Genomic DNA, 18,470 nt, shown 5'->3' with positions numbered 1-18,470 from the left:
ATATGTTTTAAAAAAACTCGTAGATCCACTTTATAAAAACAGTTGGCTAACTGAACAGTTTTTAAAAAATGGTTTGAAATTGGATCAATTTGATTTTAAAAAAAAATCAAATTTTGCACAACCCTATATTGAGCAATTATTCAACATCGATATCACATAAAAAATAATATATTTTTATATTCTAAATGGATGAAAACTAAAGAAAACCTTATAAAAAATTAAAACCAAAACATATTTAATTTAAAATAAAAATTCAGTTTAAAAATATCCAAACCGATTTAATAAATCTGTATTCATTTAAATGGATTGGATTTAAAACCCAAACCACTTAAACAAATATGGTTTAAATATGAATTGAATTTTAAAAACCTAATGTTCACCCTTAGTTTTTAATTAAACAAAAACTCATTGAAACGCCCCATTTGGGAAGTGTGAGTGTGAACTGAGAAGTAAATAACAAAGTTTCTCTATTCCTAATTTTGGTATCTCTTTTGGGAAGTTTTTATTTAAGTAATCTCACACATGTCTACTCCAATTGTTGGCACCCACGTCCTTTGACAACTTTTGAAACTTCTTCATCATCCAACATCATTCTTAAGATCACATTCACCAGGCTCCACTCTTCTTCAAACCAGTCAAAAACTCAAATTGTCCCTCACAAGTGTGTTCACCGCTTTTGAAAGTAGAACCAATGGGTGTTAACGACATAGCTGGGGTCATGCTAAAAGAATTAAAGAACAAAGTAATCAACCTTTATTACACTTGGATTTTATTGGACTTTAATCAATTATTAGTGTTAGACTCATGTTTTATTAGTTCATAATCAATCATCAACTAGCAACAAAAATCTTTTCTTAACGTGTAATTGAAATAAAATCAGTTGATATTCATGAGAGTTAGAAACTAAAATGTAATTGGTCGCCTGGACGAATATATCAATTGTTATTTTGTTTTAGTGATTGAATGCAATTAAGATGTGAATGAAAAATCAATTGCCATATCAGTCACTATTATTTCTTAATAACATTTATAAGTTTAAGCCATGTTATGACTGATTTAGCATCTATATTCTTTGCATTTGAATATTTTGGTTGCAAAAATGGTCACCATTTGCACCAATAATTTTGGTCACTATTCCACTTTTTTTCAAATAGTGTGCTTTTGTTTTTCCAGTAAACTCAACTTCAATCCCTACAAATTTTTGCCAAAACATGAATTTGAAGAATTGTTTTAATCCCTCTAGGTTGATGTTTTACAACCAAGAAAAATTCTTTTTAAAGTGTTTTGTGTGGTCCAAACTTTGACAACCTCAGTAACATGAGCGCTGTATACTCCACATGACCTATCAATTTCCATAAAATGCTTCGTCCATGGATTATGATGATATGTCATTTTTTTTCTTCCAAATATAAGCATCACCTATGAACCAAAAACAGAACCATACGTACATCGGTACATTGCAATCCGAAACTAGTGATAGGGTCGACCCAATTATAAAGTAACTAAAGTTCAAACTTTAAGTTCACCGATAAAATAAATTTGCTTTTAGCTTTTATGAAGTAAAGAAAAACCACATTTATTAGAAAAAAAAAGTTGTATATGTTGAAGAAAAGCCTCAATATATAATTTTTCATTTAAAGTAAAATATTTTTCTTCAAATTTTCTTTGGGACCTCACTTGGCGTTCGACCAGCCCTACTGCAATTTGATTTTAATTATAAAAAAAATTAATTTGAATCAGTAAGTCTTGCCTATCCCCTTTTACAATGTGTAACTCACTTGTAGTTGAAATATAATTTAAATAACAGTTGCAGAATAACACTGCAATTTATAATAAATTTGTCTTTCAAAATGTCTTTTATTTGTAATCGCAAGCCACTGTGTTGGAGATTTGATTTTATAAGAGGGAGGGCGGAAATTCAAATGGGGAGTATAATAAGGGTTTTAGTTGAAGATTTTAGATGAACACATGGCCTTTTTTTTTTTTTGAAAGCAGCCCATGCCCTTACTTAATTAACGTGACATAGGTGATTTGACTTTTCATTAACCACATTAGCATCAAATAACGGAAAATCAATGGAAAAACGTTGAGGACTAATAAGGAGAAAGATTTGTCAAGACTAAAATAGAAAATTTGGGTGTGTAAGAATATCTTTAGTGAGAGATTTTAAATTGAAATCTTAAATATATTTTAATAGATATATAGTGTTAGGTAAAATTGAAGATCTCTTTCAAAATCTTTAGTAGATCTCACATGAATATCATTTTTAAATATTTTATTTAAATATTTATTAAATTAAATATAATTAATAAAATATATAAGGAAAAAATTTATAAATATTAAGAAATAGGAAAATAAGCATAAATTTAATTTTTATTTACAACTAAATGTTAAACAAATAAAAAATACATAAATTTGATAATAAAAAAATGCAACACATGCTAAAAACAAATTAAATTTTATTATTGTTGTGGTTGTAACGTTCCCAAATATGTAATATATATATATATATATATATATATGCTATGTCTGTGATTTTGATATTAAAGGTGTTGTTTATGCATGATTCTGGCGGGGTGGGTGAACAAAGAAGGAGGCTAACCATCATGGAAGAGGGTGAGTGAGTGAACGGGGAAGAGGATAAATAAAATAAAATAAAGTAGGAATAAAACAAAAACAAAAAAAACAAAATATTAGCGTCAAGTATCGAGTTGACTTCAAGGAAACTTGCAGTTGCCACCCAGTATTTTAAATTTAATTGATTTTTTGAAAAACTGATACATGAGCTCTTACGACTTACATTGTGTTTGAACTTTGAAGGATTAGCTTGAGATTGCTGCAACTTAAAATCTATGGTGGCAAGCAGAAGGAAAATTAACAACCTGCTCAGATTTATTATAGAAATTTCTAAGAAATAAATATTACATTTTATTTGATAAAAATTATATTGGTGATAGACATTTCTATTATTTTTTATTATCTGAAATAAAATATTAATTCAATCACCAGTTTCAAGAAGGTTCAACACTATTGATAAATGACCAAATTTCTTAAGTATAAGGGTTTGATTTCTTGGTCCTATCAACTTTCGTGATCTTTACATATTAAAAGTTAGTCGCATAATTTTCTTTTATACGGAATATTTTTTTTAAGAAGAAAAAATTTGTTTAAAATCAGTAATTACTTTTATAGAAGTCAATATTTATAAAATAACTATTTATTAAAAATTATATATTGGAATATTAATAGCAGAGGATGAAACCCCCCTATAAGTTTCTGGGATCTTTGAGCGTTCAACATGGATGCTTAGATTATTAATTTGCATGTTTAAATCTTAATTCAAAAATATAAATTGAATGTGTTTGAGAAATTTATAAATGTCTTGTCTTTTATCATGACTTTGAGTGTCAAATTATACTTTGAATAGAGATAAAACAAAAAAGTTAATTTCCTTTTATCTATGTCATGATCGTGATTGACCAACCAAACTGAATGTTATTGCCAAATGAATGGAGAGGTTTAATATGCTGTGTGTTGAAGGTAAATAGTAAAATATTATCAACTTGATTTGGTGGTCAGATAAATTGAATAAGGTAACATAGAATAATTTATTCTATCATATTTTACATAAGAAGACAGATAAATTGAATAAGGTTCTTAATTTATTTTAATTAGAACTCAAAGATATCAGAGTTATCATGGCTTTCCTTTGTCCATTAATTATTTTCTAGGGGTTAATGGTGACGCAATTTTATAGTTGATAATCAGCAGCGACGTATGTAGGTTACATTGCAGACTAATTAAAAGTTAAAACATTATATAAGCGAAGCCAATGCTGGTTATGGAAACAAAGAAAACAAGTTTAAGCAAATATCGATTGCAGTAATGGCTTCAATGAATAACCAGAAAGAAATTGAGCTTTTTGAGGGCCAAACTCTATTGTACATGCAGCTATATGGCCACCTAAGACCTATGTGTCTTAAGTGGGCTGTCCAATTAGGTATTCCAGACATAATACACAACCATGCCAAACCCATTACTCTTTCTGACTTGGTCTCCACTCTTCAGATTCCACCAGCTAAGGCTGGTTTTGTGCAACGGTTCATGCGCTTCTTGGCACACAATGGGATATTTGAGATCCATGAGAGCCAAGAAGAACATGAATTAACATATGCTCTAACCCCTGCATCAAAGCTTCTTGTCAATAGTAGTGATCATTGTTTATCTCCAATGGTTCTAGCCTTTACCGATCCACTTCGGAACGTTAAATACCATCACTTGGGGGAATGGATTCGTGGGAAGGACCCCTCAGTATTTGAGACAGCCCACGGAACAAGTGCTTGGGGGCTTCTTGAGAAAAACCCTGAATATTTTAGTCTCTTCAATGAGGCTATGGCAAGTGATTCCCAAATACTAGACTTGGCACTCAAAAATTGCACTTCAGTTTTTGAGGGGCTAGATTCCATGGTGGATGTAGGTGGTGGAACTGGAACCACCGCAAGAATTATCTGTGACGCATTTCCTGAGCTGAAATGTGTTGTGCTTGACCTTCCTCATGTTGTAGCAAACTTGACAGAAACCAATAATGTAGGTTTCGTTGGTGGTGATATGTTCAAATCTATCCCTCAAGCTGATGCAGTTCTACTAAAGGTACAAATATATCTTAATGTCCATTTGCTGATTTGATTAAGAAAAGATTATTGCAATCAGGACTCAGGAGACATAGTTCTTTTTTTTTTCTTTTTGTTTTTTACACTCTTTGCAGTCAGTTTTACATAATTGGAACGACGAAAATTGCATAAAGATCTTGGAAAAGTGTAGAGATTCTATTTCAAGCAAAGACAACATAGGGAAAGTGATTATCATAGATACAATAATAAATGAGAAGCTAGATGACCCGGATATGACTCAAACAAAGCTTAGTTTGGATATAATTATGTTGACTATGAATGGAAAAGAGCGAAGTGAAAAAGAATGGAAACAACTCTTCATTGAAGCAGGATTCAAACACTACAAAATATTTCCCATCTTTGGTTTTAGATCTCTAATTGAGGTCTATCCATGAACATTTATATGATTTCTGTATATCGCACTCAACATGTTATATATATATATATATATATATATATATATGAACATCCTAAGACATCGTTATTATGCATTTAATAGTTTGCGCGTGTTGTGAGTTGAATAAAGCTAAGATGGCATATTGGCATTGTTAACTTCTGTTGGAATTACAATATGTTCCTCACCGCTAGGCGGTTAAATGTTCTGTGTACGAATCTCTCAGTCCTATTTGACCAAAATAAATTGAATGAACATGCAGCGAATTTAATAAGTATACAACCTTTTGGTATGGCTTTCGTTTCTCGTTTTCTCTAGTGGATTTACATTAATTAGCATTATTTGAATGAAAGTAAATAGCAATGGATCGAAATTTAGCTTTGGCCTCTACACATAGACCTTTTTGATGATTTTTTTTTATTATTGACTAAAATATATTTTTCGTATTGAAATATTTAAAATTCTCCTTACAAAATTTTTGATATGTTTTTCTTCCTTGCAAAATTGAAAAGTGTTATTTTTTTTCGGACGTAGCTTTGGGTAATTTGAACATAGGTATATGAAAAATTGACCATTTTTTAAATCTTTTTAGTATTAGTTATTACTATAATCGATAACTAATATAGAAAATGTTATTGTACATTGATTATAATTATAATCGATGTGAAAATTCGTCGATTCCCCATGATCCTACGAGAGACATCAACAACCCAAGTTTACTATGCCAAACCACCACCGCACAAGCAAATCCAACATCATCATCAATCCATTGCCATCGCACAACCAAACCCAACCACCTCCATCAATTCACCACCACCAACCAACACACAACCAAATCTAATCACCACCATCAAACCAAATTTGTTGATCTCAAATTCCCTCTCTCATGATGGTTGGGCTAGTGGCGCAAAGGTGTACATACACTCGAGTTTGAGTCGCATTGGGGTTGGGGTCACATGCAAAGCTGATTGGACCAAGGGTGGTTGCGTGCATTTCCTTTGTGGTCTTGGGTGTCATGACGGTGGTGGTGGTGGTGGTCAAGGAGGTGGGGTATCATGCACGATGCACAGATCTGACGCGAAAAGGTCTCGTGCGGAGGAGGACCAAAGTGGCTATGCATGGTCTTTAGTGTTGGTGGCATGTGTAACTAAGAGGGCAGGGGTTGGTGGTGGCATAGATATGGTCTTCGAAGGAACATACGATGCTTTAGGGTTCAATAAAAAAAATAATAAATTTTGTGAAAAATATTTGGAAACATGTTGGGCACTAATTAAGGTCAGTCATGACTCGTTCGGGAAAGTTTTAGGCCAAAAAATTACATATTTAGATTTTATGAGAACTAAATATACTATAATTTTGCATGAATATAATGAATTTCAAAAATATATTTTTAATCTTTAATATTTTTTAATTTTTGCATAAGTGTTTTCATCTTGTTTTTTTTTTAAAAATGAGATGAAAACACTTAAGCAAAAATTCTTAGGTACTACTTGCATCCCAAATTTCAAATCATAAATTTCCCTAGTTCAACATTGTAGCAATATGGGTTTGCAATTTGATGGAACTTTAGTAAAAAAAACATAAGGTGAAGAAAAGGCATTCGATTTAGGGTTTTGTAGAAAAAAGCATGGCAACCTCTATTTTTGCTTCTTAGCTATTGTTTTAGAAGCAAAGCCCCCATGACCAAAGAAAAATTGGCCTAAGTGGGATGAGCTACTGAGTTGTTCTTGGTCAAGGAGAGCCATTAATCTTTGTTGTTGGGCTGGTGTGAAATGAAAGCCTAGTCCATGTTGAGTTTCTTCCTTCATGTTGCCCATTTCTTCTTCTCATTTGACACTGTTGACTGCTCTTGCTGCGCAGTTATGGAATCAGGGCTTGCTCAGATAGCGTAGATGACCCGGAGGGTATCCATGCTTGGCGTAACAGTCATTCATGACGTGTCTGCCATGACTGCAGTACGTGCACATCTTGTTTCTTCTAGCATCTTGAGGTAGGTTGGTTTTGTTGATCTCAATCGATACTGTTGAAATTTTCTATTCCAATGATTAATGTGAGCTAATATTATAAGACAATTATATTAGCTATTTATCATTAACGAGTTTTATTTTATGTGATCAAATTAAGTGAGTCTCTTAGACAACTAAATAAAATGATATGGACTTAAACGAGTAGATGTCAGTGTTGGCCCATTAAGAAATAATGGAAACCGTATTAAGTTAATACGCTATAAGAAGGCTTTGGTCTCCAATATACCGAGTCATCACACATAATTTTTCTTTCCCCCATCTAAAAAATTACGAAGGTCCTATTAAGGAATGAAAAGATTCTGGTTGAGGATGAACCATGAAACCATCACTTACTTACAAATTCAGATTCCGCTACATTTTTTTTATCAATTATTATAGATTCATATATTTTTAAAATTCTTTGATAATCTAACGTAATGTGTTCTTAGTGGTTATATTGATATTTTATAAGGATCTCCTAAAATTCTAACAGATCCTCCTCCTTGGGTCTTAGAAATTTTTTGGCATTTATCAACGTCGGCAAATTTCCCCAAATGGGGTATTTTTATAAAATATTTCCCCAAATGGGGTCGTTTTAAAAAATTTTACGAGGGGGGGTTGTTTTTTACGTAAATTGCATAGGGCTCTTAGCAAACCGCCATTGGCAATGGCTAGTTTGCTGAGCATCTCCCACGTGGCAAGGAAAACGCCAGTACCATTGGCGATTTGGTAGCAGGTGCAAGTCGCCAGTTCTCCTGGCGAGTCTGGTCACAGGTAAGTAAAACCGCCAGTTTGACTGGCGGTTTTGCTTTTGCAGGATTCAGTTTTACTTTTCAGAGAGAGGCATGTTGTTCCAGCCTTTTCAGATAAAAGAAGGCACGTTTTTCAGGTAGGGGAGTTGCAATTGCCATTGGCGACTTAAAGGCAAGTTGCAACTCCCACCAGCGAGTTAGAGCACAAGAATTAGCCACTTCTGGTGGCGATTTAAGGCCTATATATACCCTCTCAACGTTGCTGCGTGCTCTTTTTAAAATTGTGATTGTTTAGGAATTGTGCTTATTTGCTTCTTCAACGTTGCTGAGTACTCAGATTTAAGGGCTTTATATACGTGAAATTCATCTCAACATTGCTGAGATTTCAGTTTTTAAAATTGTGAGTGTTTAGGAATTGCGCATAAAGTTTTGTATTTGGTTGTTCAGTTTTAAATATTTGAATGAGGCTATAATTTGTGTTATAATTTTTTTCAAAACTATGAGTGTTTAGGGATTTATCTGCATAAGGTTTGATATTTGAGGCTTAAAGATAAATCCCTTGTTTGAAATTTGCAGATGCCCTTGTTTGATTTTGCGATCAACTTCACACAGTTACTATTCATGTTTGCATTATTTTAAAATTTTCATAATAAATTCATTTATTGTGTTATTCACAAGGAGGAAAAAAAACAATAATACTTACCATACTACAAATTTTAGTATCATTAATATAGGTTATGTCTGACTAGAATAAAAACGTGCATTTTGAAATTATGTTAAATTTAAACATACTACTTTATTTATAGGTTACTAAAGTTTTTTTAATAAAATAAATATGAAAACATGATTAGTGTAAATTATTTATATTATTACTTAAAAAATAATAGGTTCCTTTTTTGGAAGTAAAAATAACATGTTCTTATATATATTAAAAAAATTATAATTGATAATACGTTCCTTTTTTGGAAGTCAAAATAATACATTCCTTTTTCGAAATTAATAATTTGTGTTATAATTTTATGTAAGTAATTATTTATAGCAGTTTGAATGTATAGTTTTTATTAATTTTATAATTAAATTAGATTTATAGTTGATTTTGTAGTTTCCAGTAAAATAATTTGTATGAAATTTTTTTTAAAGTAATTTTTAATTAAAAGTAAATTTCAGGTTTCAAGTAATTTTTTTTAAGTAATTTTTTTATTTTTTTAGTTTACAGTAAAATAATTTGTATCATAATTTTTTTAGTAATTTTTAATTAAAACTAGATATCAGCTTTAAGAAAATTTTTTTAAGTAATTTTTTTTATTTCTTAGTTTCCAGTAAAATAATTTGTATTTGTATTATAATTTTTTTAAAGTAATTTTTAATTAAAACTAGATTTCAGCTTTCAAGTTATTTTTTGTAAGTAATTTTTTTTATTTCTTAGTTTCCAGTAAAATAATTTGTATGAAAATTTTTTTTTAAGTAATTTTTAATTAAAAGTGAATTTCAGGTTTCAAGTAATTTTTTTTAAGTAATTTTTTTATTTCTTAGATTCTAGTAAAATAATTTGTATGATAATTTTTTTAAAGTAATTTTTTAATTAAAAGTAGATTTCAGCTTTGTAATTTTTTTGAAGAATTTTTTTTATTTCTTAGTTTGTAGTAAAATAATTTGTATTATAATTTTTTTAAGTAATTTTTAATTAAAACTATATTTCAGCTTTCAAGTAATTTTTTTAAAGTAATTTTTTTTATTTGTTAGTTTGCAGTAAAATAATTTGTATTATAATTTTTTTAAGTAATTTTTAATTAAAACTAGATTTCAGCTTTCAAGTAATTTTTTTAAGTAATTTTTTTTCTTAGTTTGCAGTAAAATAATTTGTATTATAATTTTTTTTATTTCTTACATTTTATTATTTTTAATTTATTATGAATAATTAATTAAAATATTGTTTTTGTAGGTACATGATGAATTCGGTTATAACAGTGTTGTATTTCAATGAAAGGGTATATGAAGATAATGATGTTGTAATATTTGAAGGCAGTAGAAAAGCGATTCAGATTAAACGTGGAATTAGTTTCAATGCTTTGAAGAAAAAAATTGGAGACAAGGTAAAGTTAGAAAATAATGAAATTATTTCTGCTATCAGTTGTAGATTTTTAGTGTCAGGAAAATATATTGCCTTGCAAATTTGCGATGACAAAGACGTTGAAACGATGCTGGAAAGTTTTAAACAACAACAAGCAATGTCAGTTCTAGAATTGTACATAGAAAAGGATGTGGCTGGTGGTTCAATGTTTCATTCTGCAAATTCCCTTACATCATGTGAAAATTATGTATCTAATGATGACACACAACCGCCAACAAATATGAGCAATTTAAATCTTGACGAAGATGATGATCATGATGATGATGATTATCTTGTGTCTAACTCATACGTTGAAGAGTCGTTAGACGAAGATGACAGTGTTGACGGTATATCAGATATAGACAATGAAGTCCCCGACATGATTCCACCAGTAAGAATTGTTCACCCAGCAGAAGGTATGATTTCCTCTTAAAAAATACGTCAATACATTTATTATTTGACGACAATTGTATTAAAGGCCAAATAAGTATGATTTGAATTTCATTTTGTACTATAAGGTGTACAAGGAATTCAGAATTCATTTTGGAATGATGCTTTGCATTATAATAATATCAATTGGAGTCATCCTGATGAGGAGGACATTTGTGGTTTGGAGATGCCATCCAGTTTTAATGTTGGCCAAGAATTATATGTTGGCATGGAATTTGATAGTAAAGATGCGGTCAAGAATGCGGTCAAACAATATATTATGAAGGTGCATCAAAGTTTCAAAGTGGTTGAAAGCAAATGGGACAAGTATGTGGTTTGTTGCGTGAATAAATATGTAGATTGTCCTTGCCCTTTCTACATGAGGGCAATTCTATCTAAAAAAACTGATTCATGGAAAGTCACTTAATGGGGTGGACCACACACATGTCTCAATATGACCATGACCCAAGATCACGAGCAACTTGATTCAGATTTAATTGCCACTTTTGTAGTAGGTACGTATTTTATGTTCATATTATGTTATTGTTTAGCCTTAATTGTCATTTAAATTTTGTTATTCTATTCACAGGCATGATCAGAGAAGATTCATCCATAAAAATTTCATTGATTCAAGAGAGGATTAACAGTCAATTTGCGTACAAGGTGTCGTACAAAAAAGCTTGGTTGGCGAAACAGAAAGCCATTGCTATTGAATATGGCGATTGGGATGAGTCATATGTGAAACTTTCGTCGTGGCTAACACACATGCAAAATCATTCTCCTGGATCGTATTTTCAAATACTACATGACGATTTTATCGTTGGAAATACGGTTAGTCGCGAACACCGCCAATTTCATAGAGTTTTTTGGACTTTTGGCCAATGTAAAGAGGCTTTCAACTACTGTAAGCCAATCATACAAGTTGACGGCTCACATTTGTACGGCAAATACCGTGGGACCCTCTTAATGGCCACATCACAAGATGGAAATGGTGGTGTCCTTCCTCTAGCATTCGGTGTGGTCAAAGGTGAGACGTTGGCAGCGTGGTCATGGTTTTTGGCACACTTGCGTGAACATGTCACAGATAAAAATGGTATTTGTCTGATATCTGATCGACACGCGAGTATAAAGTCCGCTGTCGCTAACGAAGCACTTGGCTGGCAACCTCCCCACGGTTATCATGTCTACTGTGTGCGACACATAGCAAGCAACTTCAATCGAAAATTCAATAATGTGAAACAAAAAGAAATGTTGAAGAAATTGGGTAAGATTTCATATTTGATGGTCATGTTTATTTTACTTTCATTTATACTTAAAATTGTTATTCATAACTATTTTTATGCAGTCTACACTCCTTGCAAGCACATTTTTGATCAAAATTTAGAAAAATTTCGTGAACTGAGTCCAGCCATAGCAACATGGATTGATCGCATCTCAAAGGAAAAATGGACGATGGCTTACGATAGAGAAGGACGTCGATATGGCCACATGACAACGAACCTCTCAGAATGTATCAATAAAGTTTTAAAGGATTGTCGCAACATTCCCATAACAGCATTGGTGAAATCAACGTACAGTAGGTGTCGAAATTACTTTGTTGAGCGTGGCCGCCAAGCCCAAAGACAGTTAAATGAAGGCCAAGTATATTGTTCAAAGCTTGTTAAAGAACTGAGGAAAAATCAAGAACAAGCTTGTACGCACATCGTTCGCGTATATGATATCCACTCCACAAGGTTTGAAGTAGAGGAGAGCTTCAACCCTATAACGCAACGTGGCGGACAAAAGTGGGCAATAAACTTGAATGGTCGTCATTGTCAATGAGGAAGGTATTCTGCGCTTCATTATCCATGTTCACACATTATTGCAGCTTGTGGTTACGTGAGCATGAACTACTACCAATATATAGATGTTGTTTATACAAACGAGCACATCTTAAAAGCTTACTCCGCACAATGGTGGCCTCTTGGGAATGAAGCGGCTATTCCTCCTTCTGATGACGCATGGACACTTATCCCTGACCCAACTACAATTCGTGCGAAAGGTTGGCCAAAATCAACAAGGATAAGAAATGAGATAGATTGGGTTGAACCATCTGAGCACCGAACAAAATGCAGTAGATGTGGAGCCGAAGGGCATAACAGGCGTCGCTGTCCAATGCAATCTGAGCGTGGGAGTTGTTCAAATCCTTGATTTATGTATGTTAGTCGAGTGACTTGTATTTGTTTATGTTCTATTCAATGTATTGAATTTCTGGGGTTCAATGAAATCGGTAGTTAAAAACATTTTGCCTTTTGTACATGACTTATTTGTGGGGTTCAATGAATTCGTTAGTTAAAATCATAAACATAAACCCTAAACCTAAACCACTAATTTTGACCCTCAACCACTAAACCTAAACCCTAACCACTAACCCTAAACCCTAACCACTAACCCTTAACCTCAACCACTCCCTCTAACCCTAACCCCTCCCCCTAAACCCTAACCACTAACCCTAACCCCTCCCCCTAAACCCTAATCTCTAACCCTAAACCCAAACCCCTACCCATAAACCCTAACATCTAACCCTTAACCCTAATTTTTTATTACACCCGTTACTTATTTTGATTTATCTACTTTAATTTTTCTTTATGACTTTATTTATTATTCTAGTTTGATGCACGACATAAAAATAGTCATTATGATTACTAACCCATAACCCTAACCCCTAAACCTAAGTCATAAACCCTAAGTCCTAAAACTAACTCATAAACCCTAAACCTAACTAATAAACCCTACCCTTAACCCTAAACCATAACCCTAACCCATAACCTAACTCATAAACCCTAACCCTAACTCATAAAACTAGCCCATAACCCCTAAACCTAAGTGATAAACCCTAAGTCCTAAAACTAACTCATAAACCCTAAACCTAACTAATAAACCTTACCCCTCACTCATAACCCTAACTGTAACTCATAAACCCTAAACCTAACTCATAACCCTAACCCATAACTCATAACCCCTAACCCAAACTCATAACTCTAACCCATAACTCCTAAACCCTAAACCTACTTTAATTTTTCATTTAAAAGTTGAAAATGGTGTTTGTCGTTAGTCAGTACCATTACTTATTTTCATTTGTCTACTTTAATTTTTCTTTACGACTTTATTTATTATTCTAGTTTGATGCGCAACATAAAAATAGTCATTATGGTGTCCGCGATGGTGATTCCATAACAAATAGTCATTGAAAACGAAATTCCACAACACATTCCATAACAAGTACTATGAGATACCATAAATTAAGTTTGAAATTCAAATTACAAAGATACAACACAAATTTTAAATAGAGACATAAAAATCAGTCATTATGGTGTCCGTGATGGCGTGAGCCTGTGCCACATGGTCGATCCCACCTTCGGGCTTCACGATCAGGATTTCTTCTTGCCCACTGTCGCCGCCCTTGCTGCTCAGCCTCAGCAGAAAACTCGTGACGCAAATCAACACCTAATAAATCACCCATATCAGGTATTGCTCCGAGTACATTCCATTACGGAGCTAATGGGGCATTAGGTGTTGCCATTGGGGCATCATGTTGCTGCGAAGGGTTCATGGTCGGCCATGAAAAATGAGGATGTGGTTCCGCAACACCACCAAACGAATGTTCGCTTGCAGACATATCAGTATCATGACCTTCGAAAGGATATTGATACATCTGCGAAGGATACTGAGAAAATGTTGGTGACGTATAGTACATTCCATGGTCACGCTGCTCCATTTGTTGGGAAAAATCTTTCGCTTGAACAATCTCTCTTCGTCTGTCAAAACCTCGAGTTTCCACACTGGACGGAAGCATGTGAAACTGTTGTGGGTGAAATCGACGCTCTGATTGTGGACCATGTGCCACAGGCTCAGTGATCCTCTCTTGCTCTTCGGATAAAATCGTCAGCTTCTCCACATAAGGCACGAGATCATCTACTGTCCATGTGTTACGCCCTTGTGGTGACACCATATACTGCAATGTCTCGGCAACTTCACCCTGCAATTATTAGGGTCAGCAAATTAATGTCGATGCTTTAAAAAAAATTGAAGTTAAATATTTAAAAAGAAATAAATACCAATGTAGATGTCTTTGCATTGTTTTGGTCGACAAACATCTTTGTTTTTCGCCTATACCAGACCATGTAATCTGAGTTAAAACTCAATAGGCCCTCCTGTCGAGGATAAATGTCGACCCTAAAGTCAGCTCGATTATTCCACTGACTGATCATTGGGGCCAACAGCTGGAACCAATTTTCATCTTGTTTGCCTTTCAGCGTTAGCCCATGGATATTATGTGGTTGCGAAGGAGATTCCGAAATAGGTTGTTGCATTCCAAATTGTCGCAACACTCTATCGGGTTGGTGCCACTCTACAACATGGAAACAAATGAGTGGCACCACTGCGCACCACGCCACACTACAAACCAAACAAATGAGAGGCAACATCAACAAAACAGTTGTTGTGTAAGGCTCCCACAGAAACTGCATACAATAAGACAATTATTAATTTTGACTTAAACATGACATTTTATTTATTATTTAACAAATACATAATGATCTTCTTACCTCATGTCGTTTCATGATATCCAATTTGCGACGGAAAACTATTAGATCATCATTGCCAATATGTTGGTTTCCACGTCGCAGCCACCTACAAAAAAAAATATGAAATAATTAGTGGGCGACGCGTTACATTATTGATTATTTTCAAATGAAGTTTTTTTTAAAACAACAAACCTATGCCCCAGTGGTTTATTTTCTAGTATAGGAGGAGTCCTCTTTGGAGCCAAAGTCGTGCAGCGTTCCTATGCCCACATTTGGATCAAGATGCACATACCTCCGATTGATTTAATTTTGTAATCGGTGACGCTGCACATCTCTCTATATAAATAAGCAAGCATGGCAGGTCCCCATGCATACGTGCTGCACTGTTCAAAGTTCCGTAAAAATTGAAGGTACCTTAGGGAAACTTTACTGTTGCTTTTATCAACAAATAGAACACCTCCTATGAATCTGAGGATCCATGCACAGGTAAATTTTTGTAGATATTCTACGTTACCGTCATGGATATTTATTTCTGAGAAATGGTGAGCCAACCAACTTAATTTTACCACACTGCCTTGTAGTTCACCCTCTTGTGGTCTGACGCCCAACAATTCTTCACACAATTCGCCCCAATCAAGATTAGTCTGACCAATTAATGGTGCCCCATCAACCGACAGACCTAATAATACAGAGACGTCTTGAAGAGTAATCGTACACTCTCCGCATCTCATGTGAAATGTATGGGTCTCGGGCCTCTATCTTTCAATTAAGGCAGTAATTAATGACGAATTTATTTTGAGGTAGCCCATCTTCATTATCCAGTAAAAGCCAGATTGTCGAAGCAGAGGAATAATTTCCTCTGGTATCTCTTCTTGACCTTGATAAATGGGGACAGCTCGTCGAATATGCAATTTTCTGTCTGGTTCCCCATTCCAAACATGTTCTGAAACATGTTTGGGTTGCATCCATAAAACGTCTCCTTCTATTAGACCAGACTTGATTTGTATACTTGATGAAGACGAGGACGAAGATGCCATCGATACTGTAAAAAAAAATATATAATCACAAAAATTGACAACAAAAATTTAAGATAAAAAAAATTAATTTGACTTACAACAAATTAATTAAAATGTCACTAAATAACAAAATACATAAATTTGAACAACAAAATACTATACAAAATTAAAAATCTTTAAACTGAATAATATTAACATTCTAACAAAATTATAAATTAAATTACATAAAAAACATAAAATACTAACTAAAATACTAACTAAAATACTATACAAATAACAAAATTAAAAATTTAAATACATAGATAAATTTAAATAAATTACCAATTATTTTCCAATAAATAAAATTTAAATTAAATTATATATATTACAAGAAAAATTAAAAAAAATTTAAAAACTATATATATTATTAACAACGTAACATATATTCCAAGAAAAATTAAAAAAAATAAACTAAATAATATCAACATTCTAACTAAACCTAACAAACTATATATATAACATAAATAATATCATACAAATCTAAACCAAATAATAATAACATATCAATTAAAAAAATTTAAACAAATTCATATTAACAAATTAACTACAACTAATATACGTATAACACAAATAATTTTATTATTTTAGGATACTACTTAAAATTTAAAATTATCACCTAAACTAAACAAACATACTATATATATATACTAACCAAAATCTACACAATATATAAAACAAATAATACCATACTAATTTATAAAATCTAAACAAAATAATATTATCAAAAACTAACCTAAAGCACAATTAATACTAACTTAACATATGTATATTAATCTAACTAATATTCTTAAAATAATATTTATAAATTAACTAAAACTAACCTAACATATAATAATTTACAACTTACAAAAATCTAACCTAAATAACATTAATATCTCAACTAAAATTAATTTAACATATATGTATATAACATAAAAGTATATAGCAAACAAGATAAAAATAAATTAACTAACCTCAAATACGTACTAAGAAAAGCAACCAAAAGGTGTAGGCCAAAGAAGAACAAAAACTTCACCTACAAAATATAAAAAATGTATCAATTAATATTAATATATCAATTATACTTAAACATATATATCACACAAAAAAAATAAAAATGTTCAGTTAACAACATAATTACCAATAACACAGCCCTTGGCAACAAAATAATATGAGTTCACTGGAGGAAGCAAATAGCAAAGGGAGGAGAAGGAAGAAGCAATGCAGTGAAGATTCAAAAACGAAGCAACTAACGACCTCCTGCATTGCTTTATAGGGAAGAAAAAAAAATTTTGAACAAAGCAAATCGCCACCATAACTGGCGATTTCCTGCTGCGCCTGCAACCTGCACCACAGCATAGCTGCACCGCCTAGGCTACGACTGAGCAGTCCTGCAAAGCCAACCCGCTAGTCAAACTAGCGGTTTCCAAAACCATGCACAGACTCGCCAGCAGGGGTGGCGAGTTCAAGCTTCTATGGACTCGCCAGCAGGGGTAGCGAGTTCAAGCTTCTATGGATTCGCCAGTGGTACTGACGTTTTCCTTGCCACGTGGGAGATGCCCGGCAAACCCACCATTGCTAATGGCGGTTTGCTAAGAGCCCCATGCAATTTACGTAAAAAACAACTCCCCTTGTAAAATTTTTGAAAACGACCCCATTTGGAAAAATATTTTATAAAAATACCCCATCTGGGGAAATTTGCCTATCAACGTCATTGGCAAAGCTGTTTGGTTCCCTTTTGAGGGAGTGACAAATTGCTGCCTTTCATTTTGAATCACCATAAAAAAAGACTTTATTAATAGTAGTAAGATTCTTCATAAGGAGGACTTGTGAACAACAACAGTGTATATATATATACTTCTTGGACCAGTTTCTTATATATATCCCTTTCTTTCGTATTGTATATATTTTTTTTCTAAGTCACACATTATAAGTATTTTTCAATCCATTAGATTAGATATCCGTTCATGATATATAATTGTTATTGACACAAGAAACTTTTAAACATGATAGAAATCGAAACCTTAAACTATTATGCTAATCCCTTGATTTTTCACGTTATATATTTATATACATGTAGATGAGGAATTTATCTAAGTAAGTTTTCATCTGGGTCCTATGATATAAGACTTTCTAGTACTCCTTGAATTATAATACTCTCTCGTAATTAAGTAAAACCACCTCCACCAAGCAGAAGCTACTCATATTACGGGATGCAGACGTGACAGGAAAACAAACATTTCAATAATAAATCCAAGCGCAGCCCCAGTTACATACGAGAGAGAGAGAGAGAAAAGCTGGGTAGATTCTTTTTGCTTGGAATCAATTTCATGATGATGATAGTGTTACGGTATTTTCGTAATTAATTAAAATTCAGATATTAGGGTTATGCCATCGCTTACCATAGTTAAACAATTATTTTCTAGTGATGGAGCCATTTTAGTTGACAATGCCGAAGGATTTAATTAGTCAGCTACGTCTGTGTAACGTTGCTGGTTAATCAAAGCATT

The 18,470-nt window shown here is 32.8% G+C and overlaps 2 protein-coding genes across 2 annotated transcripts; both read left to right on the top strand.

Annotated features, from left to right (window-relative positions):
• The first annotated feature begins 3,843 nt into the window (after positions 1 to 3,843).
• Positions 3,844 to 5,341, top strand: LOC114370796 (isoflavone 7-O-methyltransferase-like). The gene is made up of 2 exons (XM_028328183.1): positions 3,844 to 4,650; positions 4,766 to 5,341. Exons 1-2 carry the CDS (start codon positions 3,886 to 3,888, stop codon positions 5,063 to 5,065), a joined length of 1,065 nt encoding a protein of 354 aa, XP_028183984.1. The 5' UTR covers positions 3,844 to 3,885; the 3' UTR covers positions 5,066 to 5,341.
• Positions 5,342 to 9,936: 4,595 nt separating this feature from the next.
• Positions 9,937 to 10,823, top strand: LOC114370360. Its single transcript, XM_028327676.1, has 2 exons — positions 9,937 to 10,348; positions 10,451 to 10,823. The coding sequence occupies exons 1-2, from the start codon at positions 10,021 to 10,023 to the stop codon at positions 10,786 to 10,788; spliced, it is 666 nt and encodes a 221-aa protein (XP_028183477.1). The 5' UTR covers positions 9,937 to 10,020; the 3' UTR covers positions 10,789 to 10,823.
• The last annotated feature ends 7,647 nt before the right edge of the window (positions 10,824 to 18,470 follow it).

The sequence above is a fragment of the Glycine soja genome, chromosome 10 (assembly GCF_004193775.1).
Source record: "Glycine soja cultivar W05 chromosome 10, ASM419377v2, whole genome shotgun sequence".
In the NCBI taxonomy this organism is placed as follows: Eukaryota; Viridiplantae; Streptophyta; class Magnoliopsida; order Fabales; family Fabaceae; genus Glycine; species Glycine soja.
This window is presented reverse-complemented; position numbering and strand designations above follow the sequence as displayed.